Raw genomic sequence first — 20,185 nt, forward strand, 5'->3', positions numbered from 1 at the left:
AGACAGTATATAAGAATGGACCAACAGATCCCGTTGCTCTGGACGGAGACCAGTGAAGGCCGATAGAAGCACTTTTCTGGTGAGCGCTGAGCGTTACTACGCAGCCTCCAACTGAGAGAGACGACGTAGATGTGACGTGAGCAACGTGTCTGAAAGTTGTAAGTCTTCTGGTAGCTGTGCCAAGAGAAATCTCAATCATTCCCAATCTTACAGAGACGGAGAGAGTAGGTATATGTAAGGAGATAACATAGGCACAGGCTAATTATTGCTAACTAAAATGCTAGTTAACATTAGTAATTACACTTAAACAGCTAATGTGAGACGAAACTGCCTGCGAGCTTCTCCTGTACTATACGGTAATTCCTCTACTATGCGACAGTAAGTCGCGTGGTTATGACACAATCGTTAGCATATTTTTACAAAAACGTCTGCTACGGAGCCATAACGTGAGGTACAAGGTAATGGAGCATTTTATACATTGTCGTGTTTCTTTAGAAATAAAAAATGGACAAATACAGTCTTTCAACGCTTCAGATGTAAGGTTATTCGCTGTCAAAGTGGCGCCAAAATGAATGGCAGGCAATGGAATGCTAACGGAGGGTGATCGCTTTGTAGCATTAAAATGGCACCATATTAAAATGACGCTTTAGAGGAAAGGACGTCTCATCCCTCTAAAAGCACATTTCCTCGCGTCTCTCCCCGGCCTCCTCAGTAGGAGGGACTAAGAGGCAAGGAAGGGACGCAAGTGGAGGAGTCGAGGAGGCAATTTAAGGGTTATGAGATGCACCTCTGAACTACATACCTGTAACACCAAAACACTACCAGCCACAACAGAGACAGAGGGTAAGGGCCGTAAGGCCCAAAAGAGTTATTGGCCAACAGGTGCCTTATACGAACCCTTAATGGCCCTGATTAAGGAATTGGTTGGGGGAGGAGTCAGGCCTGGGGCTGCGTTTACTATACAACAAATGATACTGTATTCACCTGCGCTGGGGAAGCATTCCCCATCACAACTAGAAACAAATTGTCCTGCACATAGCCCCTCATATATTGAGCAAAGTGGCAAAGCAGTAGCAACTTTTAAATTGTAAAGCTTGCTGTCTGCCTTTTTTTCTTTGATTTACATCATTGTGAACTTAACATCTTTTGAGCTTGAAGGTTCATCATCGACTCAACAACAACGACTCGCAACAGCAATTTTTGACAAAAGATTCTGAACTTCTCAAAGTCATCAGCCAGGAGTCAGTGGATGGCCATTTACATCCAACGCCAGGCAGTAACGGTATATGCAACCACTTGTAATCAAGTGACCAAAATTTCATTATAAGGTAATTTGATATCAACTGAACTATCTCCATGACAACAGGGCAACTCCATCCACAGATGAAGGCCACAAGAAGTGTCTGAAAGCTCTGACATATGTCTATCATTTCATATGCAGGTGTCAAACCCATACTTTTTAGATTTAACGTTAGACGGACAAAACACGTCATTTGACATCACCTTAGGCTTTGGGGAATTGTGATGGCCATTTTTCACTACTTACCACTTCAGCTAAACCTAGCTACTCAAATTTGGATTTTCTGGCCCCGTTAGACAGAGGCTTCAAACACCCCTTTGGAAACATATGGATGAAGAAACAGACACTGTGTCGAACATTTTTCTACTTAGTGTGTAATCTATCCAAACTACCATGTCTGCACTTGCACTGTGTTTTTAATTGCACAATGAAGTCGCTAATGGCACTTATTCTGACTAGTTTCACAATAAATTCACCTGTAGGGAGACAGAGTCAATCACATTCATATCCAGTCAGTTTACACATTTAATTGTCCTCAGTATGGAAGAAAACACATTTACTTAAGCACCACATGTCTGTTTGTAATATAACTGAGAATAAACAGTCTATCTTTAGTCTCTACAGTTTCAATTTACATTTGAAATTGATTGCACCGAGAATGAATTTACCGTCAACCCTTGTAAGTACGGAGTGTCCAATCAAGCCGTTAACAAAGTCATTTTCTAGTTTGTGATGTGTTCTGTTATAAGACTACTGGGATGAATCATACAACATACAGCCTCTCTGGGGGACTGCATGACACTTACCATTCATGCTCATCAGATGGTTATTATTTGTGAATTTGGTAAACACTTTTCACAGCTTTTCATTTGACAACATTCCTACATTCAACCCACACTCCTACTTTCTGCAGCCCTCCTATGTCCTCTGCACACTGACAGGATGCCAACAAAGCATTCTCTCATGTTTTGAATGACTGAAGGTAGGAATAAATAAAATCCTAAAACACCAAATTATTGAGACTTTTTACACCAAGGAACTGGACTCGAACCAGGTCTCAAGTTCATGGCTCTGTCAACTTCCAACATTATTATACTGCTCATTCATATATTTACTTGAAACCTGCATTGTTTACATCCATGTTCGCTGGCTTGCTGTTTTCTTCGCCCCTGCATTTGACTGGTGCATAGCTACTTTTCTTCAAACATTACTGCCACCTGTCAATCTGTGGAATAGTACGACACCCTTGGAAGGAATATTTATCCCGTCACCTGCATTCACAAGATACAAACAAAATGTGGACCCACTCATCAAAATATCGCCTGAGTGCTGCAAGGTGTCAAAACCTCCACAGGGTACCTTTAAATAGGAAATTGATTCAATCTAAGCAGTGAATATGACATTAAAGATGAACCACAGAATTTTCCAGTTGATTTGTCAACATTATACATTTAAACATGTTTAAAATAATCTGGAAACAAGTGACAAAGACTGAATCAAAAGCCAAACAAGAAAAACCAGTCCAGTAAGAAAAATGCTACCACTGCATGAGTATAAAATGCTTCATTTTTCTCCAAAGATCAAATGCTTCTGACATTTATATACACCCATGTTGCTCAGTAGTGAGCTTTTAGGGTTTGTCACACAGCTTGACGGAATTTGGAGTAGATCATTTAGCTTTCCCATGTACAAAGTAAAAATCGGCTGTACTGTAGCTATTTTGAAGAGAGCACATTTCTCTTACAACATTCTTTTCAACATAGATATGAAATTAATGAATATAGGCTTTTGTAGCGGAATGATCCTTTGCTCTTTAGAGTTGTTTGTACAATAGCTTAATAAATGAGGGCTAATGTGACTGAAAAAAAACATACGGAGAACTTCATCAATTCATGCCTTGATGTCCTGGGCGGTATGAAACAGATTCAATGGTTACAAAGTCAAATAATTGTTAGGAGAGTTAAGCATGTAATACACAAGAGATCAATAACTTTTAGGTTGGGAAAGGTTCAGTAAGTTTATCTGGAATCTCCTGTTTCATTTATTCAAACTACAACTCCTGACATGTTACAACCCTCTAAATCTGAGACTCACTTTGGTTAATATGTTTGGGTCACTATATTTAAATGCATAATTATAATGTTAACATAATTTCACAGTCCCAAAAAAAAAAAAAAAATCATTTATGTACATTTGATAAAGCAATACACACCACATAACAATGCTATGGTGATATGAGCAAAAGCTGAGGTGTTAATCCCAGGTGTTCTTCCTTGGATTTTCAGTCTGGGACCGACTCCGAACCAACGCTGGACATACAGCAGGGGACACAGAGAGATGTGGTTCTTTACTGGCTGATTGCAATCAGAATGTGAAGCACTTGATGCAAAATTCTCCATTGCTGGTGACTTCAGAGCATGAGCGTATTCACAAGTGCTGCTGTGCACATCATATATTATCCAAAGCTGAATCCAGTATCCAACATTTACTTGCACAACATGGTAAACCAAGAGCAGCTGCTTGATCATTTGATTGAAAGCTAGACAATGGCGCAGTACAACTTATGTTTTTGAAAGTCTCTCAACTGCCTGATACCATACACATTATTATAGTTACATATATTTTTTGTACCATTTTTTTATTATTTTGACACACACTTTTGTTTTTCCTTTTTATATGCCCTGTATAAAGCTCAAGGTGGCCTTTGGAAACTACCCCTGCAATGCGCTTTGCATATCTCCCTGTTCCCTGTACATTTGAATAAAGTCAATTTAAAAACTAAGCTGAATTTTTGTCAGGTGGTTCTCTTTTGCAGGTCCTCTTTCCAGCTCAGTGAAGCCTCATCTCTAATAGTTTTGCAGTTCAGGAATGTTCTTGTAGAGGTCCAGCGAATCAGGGTTGGAGAAAGCTCCTCTTTGTGCCACCTCCCGGCCAGCAATCACCTGTTTCACAGCCACCTCCACCTTCTTCCCGCTGATGGTGTACTGCAAAGGGATGACGAAAGCAGCTGTCATTCAAGACAGAACTGACTTTTACATTGTGACAGGATAATCTCACAGGTTTATTCATATCTGATTGAAATCATTATTTCTCTTACAGGAATGTCTCTAGTCTGCAGCAGCAGAGCAGGGACGTGTCGGGCAGACAGAGCTTTTCTAATGGCTCCTTTAATCTTTGACACCAACTCCGGACAGAAGGGCCTACCAGGTGCCATCTTTAAGAACAAAATAACTCGCTCTTCTCCGTCGGCATTGTACTGAGGAACGCAAAGACTGTCTGTGACTTCCTCGAACGCCTCCACTGCAGAGAGGAGATGAACGGAGAGGGCAGAGTAGAGGACAAAAGGAGACAAAACAAAAATGAGGAGAGCAGATGAGAGGCAAGGAGAGAAGGGGAGGAGAGAGGTGAAGAGAGTAAGGGAGCAAAGATAAGAAGAACAGAGAAGAGGATGTGTGGAGTGTTGTAAGATGTTGTTTTTTTCACCATTATACAGTATAGAGGACCATTACTCAATTTCAGCTCACCAAAATGCTTTGCTATTTCCTTTCATTATCTCTCATCCTTTCTTACACCCACACCCTTCACCTCCATGGGTGATGCTCTACACTCACCAATGTTGTAGATCTCTGAGCTGCCAAATCGGACTCCGTTGGGGTTCAATGTACCGTCACTGCAGAACAAACACAGGTTCAAGATCCAAAACTCTAGTGTCTGTCATTGAGAAGCTGTCTTGCCACACATCATACAACACACTGCAATGGAGAGAAAAAAATCTACCGGAATACGGAAACAATTTCAGTTTCTGTAAGCTGGTGATTCTTTCTTTCTTCATACATATGCCATATGGAAACTATATCTTTGTCTATTTATTTGTTTCCGTACGTGTATATTTCCATATTTTCAGTTTACCCTGAAAGAACTGAATCCTCTTTTTTTGGTGTTTTTCCCATAAACCAGCTTTAGAGAGCTGAATAATATAATGCAGTGCTGTGCCAAATCTCATGCAAAAATAGCCCGTGTTAACCTACCCACTTGAGCAGTACTCTAAAAAAAATGAATCAATTAAAAACTACAGTGATAAAACAATGTTTATTTCAACGTTCAGTAGCTCTCCCCTGAGTAGAACGGTTAATGGCTGACCTTCTGCCCAGCATGACAATGCCTCCTGTCTTTGGGTTGATTTTACAATAGTCTCCGTGGGCCCATACCCCTAGACAAAAAGAATGTGATAATAGAAAAACACACATTAAAAAGAAACCATAAAACCGCAATACATGCATGAAAAGGCAAAAACAGCTGTAAAGGTGTTAACTGGGATTTTCTGTATTTTTCAAACTGGACCCTATTTTCCCATGGATCTGTGTCTAAGTGGCTAATGTGAACAAGACTCTTTGAAACTGGTCCAGTACTGAGAGAGAACGCTGTAGCCGGCAGCCCCAAACTGAGTTGCAATGTAATCCTATAGGGCAAATGCGCACTGTCAATGTACGTCCACTAAAAGTGCTTGTTTTTGCCACAGACAGACACAGATTATTACAATAATATTGTGCCTGACTACATTGTGGAAGGATGACGTGGTGACGTCCTGTTTTGAAATCTCATGAGGTGATTTGTTCGCGAAAGACAGCGGTGTGGAATGCAAGTGAGAGAGCTAGAGAGAGGAGTGCCGGGGAGAGTTTGTTGTTTTGGGGTACAGGAAACATAGCTTTGTGTTCTAAAAGATCTTCAACTGCGCATTTTTGCCTTCGTGCAGCTTTTATAGATGTTACCTTTGGATACGTACAGGCTGAAGTTGAGGCTAGTTGTTCTACAGCTACAATTAGATCCTAACACTCTGGTCCTTACCCTGCGCCTCACATACCATCTTGTATGCAGTGACCATTTTGACCGTGGATGACTACTGCCAGCCAAAGAGGAGACGAAATCCTACACCAAAGCACGTTTTGCTAAAGAAAAATGCTCTTCCAAGAGTGGAGAGCTACAGACAGAGCGGAGGTACGTTACTGTGTTGGAAGTACATTGACGGTCGCTAATGGCATATAGGATTATATTGCAGCCCGGTTCGTGGCTGCCGGTTACAGCATTCTCGCAAAGTACCTGACCAATTTAAAATATTCACACAGATCCATGGGAAAATAGGGTCCAGGTTAAAGAATACCGAAATTCCCCTTTAAATGCATTATATCATAAAAGTGGGGTTTTTTTCTGGGTTTTTGTGTATAGATATACTGTATGTAAGTTTGCATTTATATATGATGTTTCTGTACTTACCAGGATATGTAGAAAAGTAAGCTTTGTGGTATTTGATCCCATTCTCATCATTCCAGAAATGTGTTGGCTGGCAGGGGATTGGTTTCAAGCAGACTAGCTCCCCACTCTCTCCCCATACGGGTTTACCTGTGTCCACACACACACACACACACACACACACACACACACACACACACACACACACACACAAATAAAACATTCTCAGATAAAGAAAAGTATATCACCTGGTAATGTATCCCACACTCAGAAAACCTGATACATCTTAGTGTGTGGTTCCACACAGACCTCACCTACTCCCTCAGGATGGTGTTATAGGTTTAGAGACCGACTAAAATAATCCCAAACTCTTCCTACAAAACTGCCTTTAAATTATCACTCAATCCACTCTCCTTTGAGGTGGTGAAGATACGGCAGTACAGCCTGCAGCAGGGATCGGGAGCTGGGGAACAAGGGACTAAAATCAATGAGAAAAACATAGAAGGCTTGAAAGACTCCCAGCAAGATAAAAATCTCTCGTTTTTAGTTTGGCTTGTTATAATAGTGTTACCCTTTAGTTTTTTTTCTTGTATTTACCCAGGGAGAGTTCACTAATTATTCTGTTAATTTTTCAGCAATGGCTAGCTTCAAATTCATGCCAATGCATACAGGTACACCGACATATGGGAGCAACCATGTACAACTACATTCTTGTTCTGTTAGCCTCCAAGCAGCTCCAGAAGCAGATGGGAAGTTTGCTCAAGGGCATCTCAGCAGTGAGTAAAATGGCTTGTGATTAATTTTCCATATTAATATTTTTCCACTCCTACAATTCACACTACCAACTTTCTTACAACCTCTACGTGACCCCTAGACTCTGTTGGCAATATAGATTGCTCAATAAATCCCTCGATAGAGTTTTTGCTAAATAGAGAGTACAAGCAATGGTATTCCACTTCTATGCAATTCAGCCACTATGAACATGCACACACACTCAGAAACACACTCTTACCGTCAAGGCCCCAAGCTTCCACAGCAATGCCGAGGTTTCTTGTTTGGATCTCGCCCCGGTACACTGGAACTGTTGGGTTCTGACCCATGAAACATGACACTATGTCAGTGCCGCCTGGCAGAGAGATGAGAGAATAACAGACACAGAGGGAGAGATTGAGTTGGTTATTGGTCTGGAAATGTAACACATCACTTGAAATAACTGCACCTTTGCTAAGCTTTTAGGTCTCTTTTAGCTCATTTTGGGGATTTAAAAGGAGGTGGTGGGGATGGCCAACTACTCTCATTAATACCTTTGCCAGTAGAAGCTGTTTACAAAAAGGGTCCAGTCCAATAAAATAACTATACACTACTTTCCCAGCACAGAACTGCAGACAGACAAAGGTAACAATTGGCTGGTGAAAACAGTCAAAATGTAGCAGCTAAAGCCAAAGATATTTCTTTCTCAGGAGTCAGTAGAGACCAAACCAGAGCTTAACGAAGAGTGAACAATACTAGAAGCAAGACTCAAAATGAATGATAACCTTAGGTTGTGTCTTCCGGTTTGTATAATTGTTTGCTAATACATTTGCCATAACAATTCTAAGGTGAACAGACCTTACGATTTGCCTCTCATTCACACACTCACACACTGATGGCAGAGAGATGCCATGCAAGGCCTAACCCTCAGGAGCAATTTAGGGTTCAGGGCCAAGGATCGAGCCACTGACCCTGCAATTAATGGATGGCGCTACCGGTGTGGACAAAAAATGATTATTGCTCCAAATGTATTTGTTTATTCTTTCAATTGAATTATTATTAGTCCAGAAAACATGAAAAAAATACCCATAATTTCCCAGACCCTGAGGTAACTTCTTCAAATTGCTTGTTTTGTTTGACCAACAGTCCACAACTTTAAATATATACAAAATAACACAAAAAAGCAGCAAGTTACTTTCTACACATTTTAAAGGCTGTAACCCCCAAGTTCAATGCAGCTTTAAGTTTAACAAATGTGAAGTTATATCAATCAGTCTCAAATGTAAAACATACATTTTAGTTTGTTTGCTAACCTGTGGAATAAGGTACCTTAGTAAAGCATCACAGTGTCCACGAACCTGAGAAATTACTAAACTTAGTATTGGAATCAATCTTACATTTCGACAACACAAACTAGCAGTGTTAGTGCCCTGCTCCACCTCCATTGACCTATATAGGTGTTCTACACTGTTGCAGCACATTTTTTAAACTGTCATGAACACACACACACACACACACACACACACACACTCTCTCTCTCTCTCTCTCTCTCTTCCTCTACCACACCATCAATTTGTCTCTTTCTACCTTCCAATCATTTGCTATTTCTGACACGTTCTATTCATCTCCATTCCCATTGTATCAACTCTACCTCCCTGTTTCGTTGCCTCTCTGTATCATAAGACTCCATCCATCTTGTTCGCTTCCTCTCAACTGCTCTCTGCCCTTCTACCACTCCTTCCTTCTCTGTTGCTTTTCTTTCTGTTCTTTACACTGGCTCTTTCTCTCTCTTTGTCTCTCTCTCTCTCTGCCAAGCTCTTTACTGAGCTTTAATTGGCTCCCAGGAGGAAGTGGAAACTTTGTCTTCTGATTAAACACACACACTTATAGTGGGAAGACACGCAATTATTTTATTATTGCACTCACTTTAATGGCTGGGTACACATACACACACACACACACACACACACACACACACACACACACAAGTATATTTTAAGCCAAAAGCCACTGCAGCTTTCTTAGGATGCCTGTCCTCATCAGCCATTTAGTGTGCGTATGTGTGTATTGAGTGTGTATACACAAGAGGGTAAGTTGTCACACTGATCTGATGTTTCTAACAGCACTGAATATTCTGAACAGTAAAGGAAAATCTTTTTTGAACTCTCCAGTTTGTGTGTACATATGTGTGTGCGCGTGTGCAAGTCTGCATTAATTTGTGTAGGTGAGAGTGCTTTGAACATACTCTGACACATTTTGGGGTCAGACAAAGCCACCAACTGAGACAAAAAACAACCAGCTAACCTGTGCATGCATTCATATATTCAAAGATGAATAAAAAAAAAAAATACACTTAATGAAAGTCACAGGAAGACTTTACAAACACAAATTCAATACTTGAGAGAAGAGAAGAGAAGAGTCAAAAAGGGAGTAGAGGAGTGACATATGGGCAGTCAGACGGAGGTATATTAGGATGGAGGAAATCCAGCAGTGAAAGTGTTAAAATCCCCCAATGAGGCGCAGCGGGGGTCTGACTTCCCTGCTGACAGGATAACATACACACACACACACACACACACACACACACAGAGTTACATGGGGTGAAAAATGGCAAAGGGGCCCATCACATATGTCACCGTGACCACCAGTCCGTCCCATATGCTCTGATAAATCCTAAACACACACACACACACACACACGCAGTGTGTTGACCTCGGGGGTCAAGGTTAGGTCGGTTGGCAGCCAACGGAGTTGGTGCCTGCTGTTGCCCTTGGCGACAAGGAGAAAACTGATGGGGCAGGACCTGCTGTTCTAAATAATATACACAGGGACGCATATCCACAATCACATGCACAGATCTAGTCCCTCAATTTAAAAATACTAATTTTACAATGATAATTACAATTTATTACAACTCCCAATGTTTAGTTTTGGACAACCTTTCTATCAATTATGATAAGACTGGTCTGACCAGAGTAACTGATGAGCTCCAGGAACACGTGTCCAAATCCACTTTTTCTAGTTTGACGGCGGAAAAAAGGGTCCGGGCGCACGGTTCAAAAGGGTTGTACTTACTGTCTTCATTAATTCATAGGTGTGTTTTGGGCGTAACATGCAATAAACCAATCAGAGTGTCATCTCCCATTCCCTTTAAAAGCCAGGCGCTTTTGTACCTTGGCACATTGCTATTATGATGGCGGATTTGCACCGTAATATTTTTATTTGTGCTAGCACACAAACATGCAAAATGCGCTGTGCATAAGCCTAGGCGCATTTTACTAATTTGCTGCACTATTGACTTTAGACCAGGTTTTTGTTGGTCAATGGTGTGATCACTTCCCTCTGCCTCAAGATAGCAATACACCAAGAATTCACCTGAACACACCTCCCTGTAAGACCAGCACGCCTATGGGCGCAAAGATGGGTGCAGGTGCATTTGCTATTTAAACGATGCGGGCGCTGGACGGGGAATTGACAACTGTGTCGATCTTGATTGTCCAATCCTTCTGCCCGCATGTCATAATGCACATGAGTGTGTGTGTGAGTGTTCATGTGTGATGCTACAAGCTGCTACTTAATCTGTATTTCCGCGTGTGTGTCCATAATACGTCGGTCACCCAGGCAGTGCTAAATGGTAAACGTTCCAGGACTCACAGAGAGACAGAAAGCATTTTATTGCCCTGTCAACACAACAATGGGCTGAGAGGGCCTGTGTTTGTGTGTGTGGTAGCATTGTGGGTGGTGAGGAAAATGTACAGTTCTATACAATTTATTTTGTTCAAATTTTCTTTGTATGCGTTATTTCTTTTGCATCGCAGATGCTTCGTTGCTTTATTTTGTAGCTGCAAGTGGTAACGTAGTGCACACCAACAACACATAGAAAAGCTGCTGCTATTTGTACCCTTAGATGGAAATAAAGTAAAAAGAAAAATGACAAAACGTGTCTCGACAGAGTCTGTATCAGTGAGTTTTACCTGAGATGGAGCCCAGCAGCACGTTACTCTTGATGCAGCGGTAGACGTAGTCGTAGCTCAGAGGTTTGAGAGGAGATCCAGTAGACAGGATGGTGTGGAGAGACTGGAGGTTGTGAGTTTCCGCTGGGGGGGAAAGAGATAAAAGAAGTAATTGAGGATAAATCTTGCTTACATATATAATATGCAATATATCTCATTAAAGGTAGCTACTGTATATCAAAACATTTTCAAATGTTAAGTACCAACCAAATTGTCCCTTAGCATCAACTACATAAAATGAACCACTATAAACAATTGGCATTGAGTGTTTGGTCATTTTTTGACTTATTAAGAATCCATACACACAATTTCAACATAAGCCTGCACAGCTGTGGCTCCGTAAACCCCTACATATGTTGTTAATGCAGTTTGACACCCTGATGTGAAACAGCATACAAAATTGCATGTACTACCACACACAAACACACACACCTTTTGACTTCATCCCCCAAGGTCCATGCATGCGTGCACACACTCTGGCACACACACATGCCCAATCCACAAGCCAATAACACCCTGCAAACTAATAAGCTGTATATCAGTGCCCCCCCCGAGTGGGAACCCCTGCTACCCCCCCACCATGCCTCCAGGTGTCCGGTCCAAATGTCAGCCCAGGGAAAAGGGCCCCTCCGCTGGGGCAGCCAGTGAAGAAGCTCCCCCTACCCTTCTCAGCCCACTGGAGGCATGCTTACACACACCCACCCACACACACACACACACACACACCTCCCTCCCTCCCTCTGCCATGTCCTCTTTCTCTAATAAGCATCCAAACATACAGTGCCAAATTGATCAAGTAGCTGGCTGATTGGATGGAGTATAGACAGACAGACAGACAGACAGACAGACAGACAGACAGACAGACAGACATAATTTGTCATGCCTTTCTGTTTTGGCCAAAACATTGGGAATGTGTGTAGCTAATTTACAGTAAGTTGCAGACAGGCAGACAGACACAAAAAGCAGGCACCATTAGGGCTGCACGATTATGGCCAAAATGATAATCACGATTATTTTGATCAATATATTGATCACGATTAATTATCACAATTATTTGTTGATTTTAACCAAAACAAATTTTATTGTCAAATAGGCTAATTATAACTGCTTTCTCATATTGTGCTACATTCCTCCTTTGTTGAAGGATACTATGAAGGAGTATGCCATTTCAGCTGTTGTGCGACCGCTTTCCAAACATGCGCGTTTGCCGTGAAAAGATACAGGCAACGCAATTATCTGTTCACGTTAACGGCGCATGTTAAAATCTGGTGCCAATAGGGCACTGGTGCCCGGTATCTCCCGGACGAAATAGCAACATGGATTACGGTGCCACTTAAATGTCTGCGTTGCGCTCTGATGCTCCAAAACAGACGTTAGAGGCAACAGAAACATCGCTGCATGTCACGCTAGTAAACACTAATAACACGTTACACAGCTGAGGCCTGTACTACGAAGCGAGATTTGGTGTTAACGAGCTAACTTCAGGTTCAACCCAGGGTTTTCTGTACTACGAAGGTGGATTAGTTGTTATCGGGTTCAACCGCCGTGGTAATTTATGCTGAACGCCTAACCTGGTCGGGAGCAGGTTATGTTGGAGATTAGAGATCAACCGGTGTAAAAGCACCGCCCACTGACCAATCAATACTCGACTGATAACGGCGTCACCGTTCTTAGAAGATCAGCTGGAGCTTGGTGGGCGGAGAGAGAGAGAGAGGTGAGCTCAGAAAAGTTAAAACATTTAGAGACCGACAACCCCGTTAACATTCCCTGATGGGTATATTTATGAAAGATATAGATTTGAAGCGGAGGGAATTACATATAGGCTATTTGTCGGCTTCTTCAGCCATGTGTTGCCAATACGCACATCGGTTAGAATTATGTTTTGATATTTTTTTATTTTCTCTGACAGCTTACCACTGCTGGGGTTGCAACTGAAATAAAAGGCTAAAGCAATGACAGTTCATGGAAAGCAAAAGTGTAATTATGGTCATATCTTGTGCCTGACTGATGGGGAAGTGACCAGTGTAGTCTAATGTAGGCTATTATAGTGGGTGTACTGTACTGTATATTGGCCAGAATCTGCCTTTGGGGAGGAGGGGGGCATATCATAGTGGGGGGTCTGGGTGTCCTCCCCCAGGGAAGTTTTAAGCATCAACGACTTCATTTCCTGCATTCCGATACACTTTTATGCAAAAAAGATAGGCTACCTTAGAAAAAAGCACGCATAACAATTCAAAATCTATCAAAAATATAATCGAAAGTATGTTACGTGTCATTGGACATTTTTAAGTGGGTATATAGACATCCTGGAGCTATTACGTAGACTACACCACTGGAAGTGATATTGATAGGATAAACGTTGTGATTTACGCAAAACAGCGTCGGCTTTTTTTGCCAGCTTTCCTTCCTGCATTTTGCCTGTAAAACCGTGTGTCGGTACACGATCCGTTCTGCCTGCACGATCCGTTCTGCACATGCGCAAGATAATACTGTTTTACGTATCCATACGACCTGCACGATCTGTTCCACGCTAGCCTATGGCTAGCCTCCACCGGGAAGCTAACGTTAGTTTAGCTAACAGCTAATTCGGCTAACCGCTAGCTGACAGCTAGATTCAGTCTAAAATAACGTTAACTCAAACGTAATGGGAAAAGCAGGCTACAGCTAAATTAAGACTTCACAGTAATAACAATAAAGACAAGTATTGAGTGATTGTATTTTAAATGAGCACAAGTAAAGTAGAACTGACGTAACAGCTGTTATATATGTTAGGTGTTTGTTATATATGTCAACGTTTATTTTCAAGTTTTATTTTGAGGGTCTTTTAAAGTTATTACATGCTGTCTCAGCTAGCAGTTAGCCGAATTAGCTGTTAGCTAAACTAACGTTAGCTTGGCTGTCGACCGGAAGCGTGGAACAGATCGTGCAGTGTCGTAAATCCTCGTACAACCGCGCATGCGCGAACATTTTGCGCATGTGCAGAACGGATCGTGCAGGCAGAACGGATCGTGTACCGACACCGTGTCTGTGTTCTTCATATTTATGTAGAATCATAGTTTGCTCTTCTTATGTAAAATATGCGGCTCTGGTAGATGTTTGCGATTGGTCGTGGTGCGCAAACACCGCCTCTTTTATGTGAACGCGCGCGCCGCTGGATTGGGAAGCCCTGGGTTGATTGAACTAGTTGATAACCAGCGTCGTGATACAGTTTATGCGGGGCCACGGTTGTTAGGTTTGGTGAAGCCGGATAACTGAAAGCAATCCTGGACATGTTGATCTTGATTCGTAGTACAGGTCTCAGGTAACGTTAGCCTACCATTAGCTACAGTAGTAACTGGATTAAACACGGCTAAAATGCTGACAGCTAAACGGTGTAGTGTGACTGTATTTCACTGTAGAGGATTCCAACAGCGGGACGTACACCATCTGCCGCTAAAGATATGAGCTAAAATACTCAAACTAGCAATGGTCACTGCTGTTGTCTGAAAAAACAACACAGACGGGACAAAATGTTGCATTTACTGGTAAACTGGTAAACCTTGTGACGACTTATGACCGACTGCTATCTGTTGTGGAATTTTCCTCACGTTACTCTGTCCTCTGTGACCGTCAACATCTAAACTAAGCTGCGCGGTGCAGGGAACAACTCTGATTGGCTCATGGAGGCACGTGATCAGAGAGTGGTTTACGGAGCTTTGGGAAAAAAAAACTTTGATACAGAGTGTTCTATGAACGGAATGAAGCATATCGCTCGATCACATGAATTTGATCGTGGGAAGCCAAAATCGTGATCGTGATTAAAATTCGATTAATTGTGCAGCCCTAGGCGCCATGAATAAAGATGAATGGTAATTATAACAGCGCACTGGGAACTGAGACACACAGCAACTGTTTAGGCATTAACATTAACATTGGTTATAAGTGCTAATTTATTTCAGGAGAGAAGGAATGGGAAAGACAGTGAAAGTAACAAAGGTAAGGGCATGTAGGAAACAGCTAAGCCCTTTGCATTAGTTATAACTGGTCATTTACATGAAGATGAGGAGAACAGGAGGACATTTGAAAGTTTAGATGAGGGGATGAAGAGGAAAAAACAAAAGAGCAAGCTTTGATAAATAATTATGTAAACAAATTTGTAAAACAAATGCCAGCTTATTTAACAAATTTAACTGGTATTTCTTTATCTTTTACCCACAAAAAGAACTGCACTGCCATTAGTTGGACCAGGGGTAAAAGTTGAGGGTGGTGATGGAGCAGTGGATATGACAAATGCCTGTGGTGCAGGAGATCCGGGTTCGATTCCCACTGCGATACATAAACCAATTCGTCCCTGAGCAAAACACATAACTCCTAGTTGCTCCAGAGGTGTGCGACCTCTGATATATAGCAATTGGATTAATTAATTTGGATAAATTAAATTGTGTATGTAGTGTAATAAAATATCATCATCAAGCACTGCATGATAGATTGAATTTACACCACAGACTGTAAAAATAATGGACGAAGCTTCCGGGCCTGAAAAGTGAAGCCAATGCAGAAGAGCCTTAAACCTGCATTTTATCTAATTTCCAGTAGGAAAAGACAGTTTCCATAGAAGTCTATGGATAAATGACCCAACTTCTCTCTTGATTTATTACCTCAATAAACTTTTTCATAGTGAGTTTATGGCCTCAATTCCTACTTTCAAGTCTTCTTCAATACAGCTGTACATGCAGATGAATGGTGACAATACCAGTAAATCTCTGCTGGATGACTCGCTTCATAAGGGTTGAAAATCGTCAACTTTCCCCCTTTAGCGTTTAGCTTACACAGCGCCATTGCAACCATAAACAACACTGGCTTGGCCACGTTATCCTCCCCAGCTCCACCTTCTCCACAAAAATCGTTACATCCAGATGCAAAAAACCAAGATGGTGATGCCTGTATCGCCAAATTCGAGGCTTTAAAACGTGAGTCCACAAACCAATGGGTGACATCACAGATGCTATTTTAACAGTCTGTGATTTACATTGAGGATTGGAGTCTAACAATTTGAAAATTGTCATGTGCTTTGTTGTATTACAATATAGTACGTAACTTTGCAAAAGAGCGCAGCAAAGCAGCAATAGCATGCACTTCTAAACTGACTTTCTTTTGTCACAGAAATAGCAAAGACAGAACGGCATGTATGAAGGTTACTAGGAAGACTAATAAGCACTGGCAGGACTCTGATTATGTGTAGAGACCTGGTTCTCTCTCTGGAGAGCTGTGACACTAAAAGCAATTAGTTGGGCCTATCCATGACTCATATGAATTATCACAACAGCACTTTTATTCATTCTATTAAGTGTCAAACACCAGAACACAGGGCAAACTGTTGATTTATGCAGTACATGGCATAAAGGACATTTAAAGTCAAACAGCATCACTATTATATTGTTCTAGGTTCCATTCTCATAGAGGAGATTAAATGTGTGTTTATGTGTGTGTGGTGAATGCATTTCTCTCTGGGTTTCTGCTTGTTATCTGTGTGCGTCCATGTGTGTCTCCGGATGTCTGTGTATATGCTCATGTAAGTGTGTACACCTTCGTGTCTGGGACCACAACTCACCGGGTTTCAGGTTCCTCTCCTGCAGCACAGACAGCCACTTGGCCCCGGTACCAAAGATAGTAATGCTGAAGAACAGAAAAGATAGACAGAGACAAGAAGGAAAAGACGGAAATTAGTTTTTTAAGCACACCAATATGTATAATAAGGATCAGTGAAGCATTTTTTCCCAACATAAAAAAACATTATTCAATTTCACAAAAAGACGTCCATTATTTTGACAATGACAGCCATTGCAAAAGCCCTCCTACATACAAGTACTGTAGTCTGCATTGTGAAAGCAGAAACTTTTAACAACAGAACCAAATTAGCAAACATTATGAATCATCCTCTGGCATGGTATGAATATTGTTGCCAAATTTCATGGCAATCTGGCTGGTCATTTTTGAGATATCCTACACAAGACCAAAGAGTTGGACAGATATTTGGATGGACAAACTGTGAGACATCATGATTCTTTATCATCAAAATTAAACAAGTAACACAGCTCTCATCCAACATACCATGCTTTATTTCCCAAATGTTTTTAACTGGCTTGTCTTCATCAGGATGGTGATGAATATTATAGTATATTGTTTGCTACAGAAGCACAACTAAATGCATTTTCCGCCTGTCAACAAAAAAATGTGGGCAAATAAAGCGGTAGAATTTAAAAGTGGCCCATCCTGCCAGGACAATGTCACACCTTAGTAAAAGTAGATGCTTATACAGTTAAGATTTGGTGGAAAAATCAAAATCCTAATATGGACTAGTGCAATATCCAAATCACATGTGCAATATTTGATAAAGGCAAAATATGTGTCTAAATACCATTCTAGTGTGCTACTGTAGAGATGTCCCGGCCAAAACAAGTCGTATGACAGCCTATTAAATATTCAATCAAATGCAAATACCAGTCTAAAACTACCAAATTCATTTCAAAACATGTCTCAGAGGGTGTGAGCTCACCTCTGTCTCTGCCATCTAGAATATAATCTTAGCCAATTTAAGAGATCTTACTGGTGTGCTCTTAAATTTAAAAACATTGTTAAGTCATGTAATTTCGATAAATAGCTTTTATTCTTAAATTTGCAAGTGGGAGTAAGAGTGAAAAATTTGGCCTCAGAGAACAAATCCCCCCCTTAATAAATATACATTTAGATCAGATCTTAGTTAAGATGACAATACAAAAAAGGTTGATCCCATTTGGAGGAGTTTGGGTGGTGGAGCTAGCTGGAACAGCAATAGGTCTGTATTGGCAGAGTAATAGTGAGAAGTGATGTTTTAAAGTGCTTATTAGGGCTACATGATATGAGAAAGAAATCTAATTGCGATTCTTTTGACTGATATTGCGATTGCGATATGATTCACAATATTGGAGGAAATGATCATTTTTGTATCATTATTCTCATTTTCATTGAAAAATATTAAAATAAAAAAAAATGAAATGATTACAGTGTGATTTTATAATAATAATACTTCATTCAGAATGGTTTGACACATATTTTGCTTTTAACAAATATTGCGCCCGCCCCTCCTTGCGATTTGGATATTGCACTAGTCCATATTGTGATTTCGATAAAATTGCGATTAATTGTGCAGCCCTAGTGCTTATACAACTGTATACATATGAGTTGATGTTACTATTCAGCTGCTGAATGAGCACTGATGGTGAAGTATGAATGAATGACCTGATGAAAGTGCTACTTCAATGCTCAGCCTGAACTGACTCCATTTGTGGCGCTGGGTCAATGCATGACAAGGTGTAATTTTAATGTCTGTGTGCTGAATGTAAAAATATAAAAGGGCAACAGTTACTGAACAGCCTTTGCCCTTAATCCCATCTGCTCCAGTGGAGCTGCTCAGTAGCTCGGTTGTACTAAGAAGCTCCCAGGAGAGGAGTGTGCCACTGTGTAAATGTAAAGCAAGGTGATGCTAAAACAGAGCTTGTATGCTCAGTCAACCCTTCATGGATAGATAAGAAAAATGAAGAAAAACAACTGATTGGAAATTGACTTTGCTTTCAACTGAACAAACACAAAAATTGTCAGTCTAGCATAAGAGGACAAAATGTGTCCTTTGTAAATGTTCCACAAGTAAAATAGTTCAGAGGAGAATGTATTGACAGGATGTTTGCACACACAACCCTGCAATTAAATGATTTTGGGAAGTGGCTTTCTTCTGTGTCCATGGAAGTCATCTTGACAGCTGACAACAGTTGGACAACATGTGGAAAGCAAGAAAGTGACAAAACGTCACTTCTGTGTTCCCCTGCAGTCTTAATTCTGAAACAAAGAGTCTTTTAAAGTCTGCCTTTGTGAATGTGTGTGTGTGTGTGTGTGTGTGTGTGTGTGTGTGTGTGTGTGTGTGTGTGTGTGTGTGTGTGTGTGTGTGTGTCTCAGTCTGTCTTCATGTCTTTTCAAGTTATTTTTGGTCACATCCAATCTATCAAAATGCCTCCTATCACTACGGTAACCATGTCTGTCAATCAAAAAAAGATCAAAATGAATCTGTCTCTGGGACACAAAACAACTGCCTGATGCTTGATTGGTCAATAACCAGGAATTGGTTTGCAGTGAAAGATGTGATTTGCTCTGAGATTTGTGAGATGTTTGAATCGATTTGTGGTTGATAGGGTGAGGGGGGTTAGATGGGGTGAAAGGTGCAAAGAAAATCTCAAAAGGATTGATGTGAGTGATGCGCACACTGGCCTAATGTGCACACATACACACACCTCTTGGCCATGCTGCCTCTGCATGCCTCATCCTTTTTCAGTGTCATAGGTCATTTTAATTCACAATCAATCAAATTATCTGATTCATTGTTAATCTCGATTTATTAGGAAATTGTTAATGGAGACTGAGTTAGGATTCAATGTCTGTTTTTGGATAATCCAGCACATAAGATATGTGACAGATATGTATCAAATTGATGCAAAAATCATAAAATTGTGCCTGGAAACTCCCGTTTATTTGAATTGCAATATTGGCCTCATACACCAAGAAATATTAAAGGGATGGAGAATAGAATAGAATATCTTTATTGTCATTGTAACAGATACAATGAAATTAAGTGCATTACTTGTCAGGTGCCAAACATCTATGAGGTAAAATATTCCTAAATAAATACATAAATAAAGAATGCTACTACTGCATACATATTAATGCTAAAAACACATAGGAGACACACCCATACAGGCATCCACGTTTAAAAAATTAGATCAGTTGTGGGAACTATAATTTAGCAGCATTGTTCAATGCACTTATGGCTGTTGGACACTACAGTCTAAACAGTATGGCAAAATCTTTG

General features: G+C 40.8%; 1 protein-coding gene across 2 annotated transcripts in view; it reads right to left on the reverse strand.

Moving 5' to 3' along the window:
* Positions 1 to 1,812: 1,812 nt before the first annotated feature.
* The window catches only part of aacs (acetoacetyl-CoA synthetase), a 44,365-nt gene continuing 25,992 nt past the window's right edge, over positions 1,813 to 20,185 (reverse strand). The window contains exons 11-19 of one of the 2 annotated variants that reach the window (XM_035990961.1): positions 16,901 to 16,965; positions 11,272 to 11,394; positions 7,560 to 7,673; positions 6,572 to 6,697; positions 5,441 to 5,510; positions 4,912 to 4,970; positions 4,398 to 4,600; positions 4,130 to 4,284; positions 1,813 to 4,074 (exon numbers count right to left, since the gene is read on the reverse strand). In XM_035990961.1, the coding sequence (XP_035846854.1) occupies positions 4,147 to 4,284; positions 4,398 to 4,600; positions 4,912 to 4,970; positions 5,441 to 5,510; positions 6,572 to 6,697; positions 7,560 to 7,673; positions 11,272 to 11,394; positions 16,901 to 16,965 (898 nt within the window). In that variant the 3' untranslated portion in view covers positions 1,813 to 4,074; positions 4,130 to 4,146. Of the gene's footprint in view, positions 4,285 to 4,397; positions 4,601 to 4,911; positions 4,971 to 5,440; positions 5,511 to 6,571; positions 6,698 to 7,559; positions 7,674 to 11,271; positions 11,395 to 16,900; positions 16,966 to 20,185 lie in introns of both variants that reach the window. The other variant, XM_031305349.2, reaches the window with a different exon arrangement.

The sequence above is a fragment of the Sander lucioperca genome, chromosome 2 (genome assembly GCF_008315115.2).
Source record: "Sander lucioperca isolate FBNREF2018 chromosome 2, SLUC_FBN_1.2, whole genome shotgun sequence".
In the NCBI taxonomy this organism is placed as follows: domain Eukaryota; kingdom Metazoa; phylum Chordata; class Actinopteri; order Perciformes; family Percidae; genus Sander; species Sander lucioperca.